At 44.1% G+C, this 6,388-nt stretch overlaps 1 protein-coding gene across 7 annotated transcripts in view; it reads right to left on the bottom strand.

Annotated features, from left to right (window-relative positions):
* The window catches only part of ZNF346 (zinc finger protein 346), a 56,142-nt gene that overhangs the window by 25,683 nt on the left and 24,071 nt on the right, over positions 1-6,388 (bottom strand). For 5 of the 7 annotated variants that reach the window (XM_017512834.2, XM_017512835.2, XM_017512836.2 and 2 more), the window contains exons 2-4: positions 5,242-5,345; positions 4,610-4,702; positions 1,308-1,452 (exon numbers count right to left, since the gene is read on the bottom strand). In XM_017512834.2, the coding sequence (XP_017368323.1) occupies positions 1,308-1,452; positions 4,610-4,702; positions 5,242-5,345 (342 nt within the window). The remainder of the gene's footprint in view (positions 1-1,307; positions 1,453-4,609; positions 4,703-5,241; positions 5,346-6,388) is intronic. The other 2 variants (XM_037732880.1, XM_017512843.2) reach the window with 2 other exon arrangements.

Genomic DNA, 6,388 nt, shown 5'->3' with positions numbered 1-6,388 from the left:
CCATTGATAACTAGATGTAGGTGTGATATAGATGTATAATTATGAGTGGTCAGGTGTGGCTCATGTCTGTAATCCCAGCACTTTGGGAGGCCAAGATGGGAGGATCGCTTAAGGCCAGGAGTTCAAGACCAGCCCTGAGCAACATAGTGAGAAGACATCTCTATTAAAAAAATATATATATATTTTTTCCACTCTACCTTCAAAGCCTTCCAAAACACTGTTGTCAGTACACAAAAAAGGATAATAGTATTACTAATAGTGTAGTCTACTTCTTGGTCCAAAATAGAGAAGCAAAAATTACCAAGAAAACAATGAAATGAATATCAAAGAATTTTCACTCTTGACTAATTAACTGCAGTTAGCAGAGGTTAAAACCCCAGAAAGTCAAGAGTTAATGAGATGAAAGTTATTGAGCCCTAGTAGTGGTGACAAGTTAAAGAGGGCTATTTCAGAAGTCCCTGTACAGAATGAATTCATGGCAGCTACAGATTGCTGGGCAGTAGTAGCAGCAGTGAAGTATTCAGCTTTGAAAGTTAAGTCCCTGTCTTGAGGAGAACAGGCAGCTTTTGAGGATTAAAGTGAGTAGGCCATAACCTGTGCATGTGAAAAAGACGAGAATTTAGCTTTCAACTTGGAACATGCAGTAATAAGGGCAGGTGGATGCTGGGATGGAAAAATCTAAGTGGGAGAGGTAGGAGATAGGATGCTCTCATGGTATGTGTGGCCTGGAGGACTCTGGCAATCCTGAGTTATAATTATTAGGACAAAAGCTCAGGTTACAGAGAAAAACATGTAACCAAAGAAAGGGAGGCTAGGTGAGCACAGTTCTGAGGCTGCATTTCAATAAAGCTGGGTCTACTTGGAGTTTTTTTTGTTTTGTTTTCTTTTTGAGACAAAATTTTACTCTTGTTGCCCAAGCTGGAATGCAATGACATGATCTCAGCTCACTGCAACTCCCGCCTCCTGGGTTCAAGAGATCCTCCTGCCTCAGCCTCCTGAGTAGCTAGGATTACAGGTGCACTACCATGCCCAGCTAATTTTTTGTATTTTTAGTAGATACCAGGTTTCACCATGTTAGTCAGGATGGTCTTGAACTCCTGACCTCAGGTGATCTGCCCACCTCAGCCTCCCAAAGTGCTAGGATTACAGGTGTGAGCCACTGCGCCTGGCCTACCTGGAGATTTTTAAGGGCTCTCAAAAGCAACTTAACCTCTTCAAGTCTGTGGCCCCAGTGAGCATTTCTGTGAGCCCCTGGCAATGGTGACTGAGGACAGGAAGAATATAGCACTACTCAGGAAAACCAGTACCTTCCATCTTAGTGTATTGCTGCTTCAGCTTTAAGTTCTTTGCATGGGTCTTCCCCAGGTAGTGCGACTGGGCCACGACAGGGGAGAAAAAGGTCATGTTACAGATGGGGCAGCACTGGTTCTTGTCTTTGCTTCTGCTGCTCTTCTGGTTGGAGGAAAGAACACAGGTCTGATTACACCACTGCCCCGCCAGAAAACCTTCAATGGTTTCCCACTGCCCATAAGAGAATAGGGATTAACACACATTAACCCCAACCTACTTTCTAGATTCTTCTCCAGCTACTTCATCCCAGGCTCTATTCATCATCCCCCCACTTTATTCTCTGATGCTTCCTTGTTTTCTTGGGCCATTCCTACTGTCTAAAATGCTTTTTCTTCCTTTCCTGCCTAGCAGTGTGTCTGCTTAGCCTTCAAAACCCAATTTAAATATAAGCTCTTCTTCTGGGGAACTTTCACTCCAAAAAAAAAAAAAAAAAAAAAAAAAATTCAGTAAACAACTATCTAGTCCTTTTGTCTGTGTATTCCAGGAAGAATTAACCCTGCTCCTCTTCTGTACTCCCAGAGTACATTAAATAGACCTCTGTCATACCACTTGCCACCATAAACTGACAGTGTCTTAGCATAGGAGACTTTTCTGTGGATTCAAGTGTGACACTGGGACAGGGACTATTTGACTCATCTTTGTTTCCTATCCTTCACACCCAGCTGGAGTCTGGCACACAGCAGATGCTCAGGGTTTGCTGAACAAATGGACCATTGGGTTTTTTTTTTTTTTTTTTTTTTGTTACGGAGTTTCACTCATGTTACCCAGGCTGGAGTGCAATGGCGCGATCTCGGCTCACCGCAACCTCCGCCTCCTGGGTTCAGGCAATTCTCCTGCCTCAGCCTCCTGAGTAGCTGGGATTACAGGCACGCACCACCATGCCCAGCTAATTTTTTGTATTTTTTTTTTAGTAGAGACGGGGTTTCACCATGTTGACCAGGATGGTCTCGATCTCTTGACCTCGTGATCCACCCGCCTCGGCCTCCCAAAGTGCTGGGATTACAGGCTCGAGCCACCGCGCCCGGCCTATGGACCATTGGGTTTTGTGGGGTTGTTTTGAGACAAGGTCTCACTCTGTCAACCAGGCTAGAGTGCAGTGGTGTGATCTCGGCTCACTGCAATCTTCACCTTCGAGGCTCAAGTAATTCTCCCACCTCACCCCTGCAAGTAGCTGAATTACAGGTGCATGCCACCACACCCGGCTAATTTTTGTAAAGATGGAGCTTCACCATGTTGTCCAGGCTGGTCTCAAACTCCTGAGCTCAAGCAATCTATCCACCTCAGCCACCTAAAGTGCTAAGATTTACAGGCATGAGCCACTGCATCTGGCCTCCCATTGGGTTCTACGTGTTGATTATGATTAGGCTAGAAAACCATGTATTTCAAGACTGCATTAACATCTCTCTGAGAAAGCCTGATATCTGAATAGGGTATTTACTAGGTATTTGTCAACCTTGGCACTACTGACATTTTGGGCTTGGTAATTCTCTGTTGGTGGTGTAGGGGGGTAGGAGGTGGAAAGATGCTGCAATTTGTTTTTTTGTTTGTTTGTTTGTTTCTTTCTTTTTTATAGAGATGGGATTTCTTCATGTTGGTCAGGCTGGTCTTGAACTCCCGACCTCAGGTGATCCACCTGCCTCGGCATCCCAAAGTGCTGGGATTACAGGCGTGAGCCACCGCGCCCAGCCTAGATGCTGCAATTTCATTTGAACCACCAAGCCAGCCATCCTGAAGTTAAAGGAACCAAGGTGCAAAGATGTAAAATGACTTGCCCAGGGTCACAGAGTTGATCTTGCCTTTCTGAATTATAAATTATAAGAAGAGGGCCAGACGCAGTGGCTCACACCTATAATCCTCGTACTTTGGGAGGCTGAGGTGGGAGGATTGCTTGAGCCCAAGAACTCAAGACAAAGCATGACCCTATCTCTACAAAAAAATGTTTTAAAAATTAGCCAGGTGGCTGGGCACAGTGGCTCACACTTGTAATCCCAGCACTTTGGGAGGCTGAGACAGGCAAATCACTTGAGGTCAGGGATTTGAGACCAGCCTGGCCAACATGGTGAAACCCTGTCTCTACTAAAAATACAAAAATCAGCTGGGCGTGGTGACGCACGCCTGTAGTCCCACCTACTTGGGAGGCTGAGGCATAAGAATTGCTTGAATCCAGGAGGCGGAGGTTGCAGTGAGCTGAGATTGCACCACTGCACTCCAGTTAGCCAGATATGGTGATGTGTGCCTGTAGTCCTAGCTACCTGGGAGGCTGAAGTGGGAGGATTCACTTGAGCTTGGGAGGTTGAAGCTGCAGTGAGCCATGATTGCACCACTGCACTCCAGCCTGGGTGACAGAGGCAGATCCTGTCTCAAAAATAAATAGACAGACAGTTAGAGAAATAGATAGAAAGGAGGGAAACCAGGGATAAATAAATAAAATAAATAATAATAAGGGAAACGGGGGAGGGGTCCAGTGAATTTTGAGACAAGATAAACAAGTCCCTTCCTAACCTGTGGCTACCATAATAAGGAGGTAGCAGTTTATACAGTAAACTCTTATTTATTGAGCATCTATTAGGAATTGAAGCTTTACTTCACAATACCCTTATGAAGTAGGAATTATCTCTATTTTATGAGTGAAGTTCACAGAGGTTAAGTGACTTGGCCAAAGTTACCCAACCAGCAAGACACAGAGCCAGCTTGGAGCCCTAGTCTGCTCAACTTCTCTTCCCATAATGAGATGATACTCCCGAGGGACTGGGGGTTGCTTCAGCATAATGCTCATCGTATTTCTGAGCCAAAAACCACATGTGATCACCCCTCAATCAGAGCAGGCATATGGAAAGGTGTTCCTTCTGCTTATTTATTCAAAATATCCAAGTGCTGAACTTAGGTCTTTTCCCTGGCTCTCAAGAAAGCAAGCAGCCTGGCTTCTTTCCACTTTCTCTTGTTTTGCTCCAATAAACCACTAGGTGGTAACATGTAACACCAGCTCCATTACTGAGTCCCTACTACGTGCCAGGCTCTGAATTAGGTGCTTTTTATAAACATGCCCTCATTTTAGTTTGGAAAAATCTTGAAAGATAGTTGATGTTTCCATCCTCATTTTTATAGAGGAAGAAATCGAGACTTCGTGAAGTAACAGATTTGCCCAAGTCACACAACAGAGCTGGGATCTGAAGCCGAGACAGTCTGACTTGTTCATCACACCAACCTGCTGGCTGGCTTCATCAGGAAACAAGCAAGCTTGATATGGCAGCTGTATTACCTGATCTGAGTCTAGCTTCTTCGTTTCCCCCTTTAATGTCTCCATTCCATGGATTGCTAGGTATCTCTTCACTTTGTTGGCATGTTTTTTGCTCTGCAAGAACCCAGGAAAAAGATCAAAGATAGCCAAATGCCACTTCATACTGAAGGCACTCAAAAACACTTACTAGATTTTCATCTGACTCATCCTCACAAAAAGTTTTGAGAAGGAGGTGAGGGAAGTCTGAGTTCCTACTCTGTGTAAGGCACTTTACAGCTATCAAATTTAATCTTCACAAACAATCTATGAGAAAATTATGACCATTTGATGAGGAAACTAAGTCTAAAAATGATGAAGTTTCTCGCCCAAGATGAGTAGCAGAGTTTTGATTCAAACTCAGATCTATTTAAAGCCAAAGCTCATATTTTATTCTATGCCAAGCTGCAAGGGAAGATATACATATAATGATCCTGATTTGGATAGGAGAGATGAGACTCAGAGAAATTAAGTCAATCTTCAAGGCACAAGCCAACATGCATGAAGGCAACATCTGGGTGGTTAAGCAATTACACTTCACCATGCAAGCCAGGGAGAATGAGGGGCTTGGCACTGGATCTGAAAAGAAACGCAGTTCTAAAATTATGATGGCATACCTGGTAATGTGCCAGCTTCTGGGACTCAGAAATAAGCAAGGCGCAGCAAACCTTACATTGGGTGTTGGTGAAGAGACACTCGTTCTTCTGGATCATGTGCTCCACTACAAAGGGGAAAATAAGAAATCAGTGAGTTGACAAACACTACCTCAACAGCACTGTGTTTGAACTCTGCCTCAAACACAGGCAATGAATAATGGGATGCCATACTAGGACACTGGCGGACCTCAGCCAACCTCTCCTACTGCCGCCATGACTCATGCTATGTTCTCACACCACCTACACTGTTACTTATTTTATAATTTTATGTATGCCAACTTTCTTTACTTAGGAACTTCTTTTAAAAAGGAATCTTTAGATCATAAACTTAAGTAGATACCAATAAAAATAAGTATGATAAAAATGAGGCTTGGAGCATTCCCCAGGGAATGAAACTGTCTTAAGTTTCGGAATTGTCTCAGAAACTGTGCTGAGAGGTTTTAAGACATGGTAGTACCCAACTAAAACTTATTCCCAGATAGAATCAGGAGGACTGACAGGCTCGAAAAGGGAATGCTTTCTCATTGTTCTCGATTAACTTTGAAACATTTAAAATTATGTAACAGGGCTGGGTGTGGTGGCTCAAGCCTGTAATGCCAGCACTTTGGGAGGCTGAGGTGGGCAGATCACTTGAGGTCAGGAGTTCGAGACCATCCTGGCCAACATACCTCTACCAAAAACACAAAAATTAGCCAGGCGTGGTGGTGCACACCTGTAATCCAGTGCTACTTGGGAGACTGGGCAGGAGAAGTGCTTGAACCTGGGAGGTGGAGGCTGCAGTGAGCTGAGGTCATGCCACTAACTCCAACTTGGGTGACAGAGCTAGACTCCATCTCAAAATAAATAAATAAAATAAAATCACATGACATATTACATAAGTGCCATACTGTAGGAAACATGGTATTAACCTGTGCTAATTATTGGACCTGGAGAAGTCTTACCTTTTTGAGGAGAGGTAAAAATCTCTCCCAAGGCATTAGTTCTATCATGCCACTGGCAATATGTGGCAGAGGCAGAGTCTAAAACTGGGAGGGAGAGGAGGGCAAGCCCATATTTTAATCTCCTGGTCTCGGCCAAAGAGTGATCAAGGCCAGGCATGATGGCTCAC

This window comes from Cebus imitator, unplaced genomic scaffold (genome assembly GCF_001604975.1).
Source record: "Cebus imitator isolate Cc_AM_T3 unplaced genomic scaffold, Cebus_imitator-1.0 Scaffold478, whole genome shotgun sequence".
NCBI classification, from domain to species: Eukaryota; Metazoa; Chordata; class Mammalia; order Primates; family Cebidae; genus Cebus; species Cebus imitator.
Note: the sequence above shows the minus strand (reverse complement) of the source record. Positions and strands in the feature narration are given on the sequence as shown.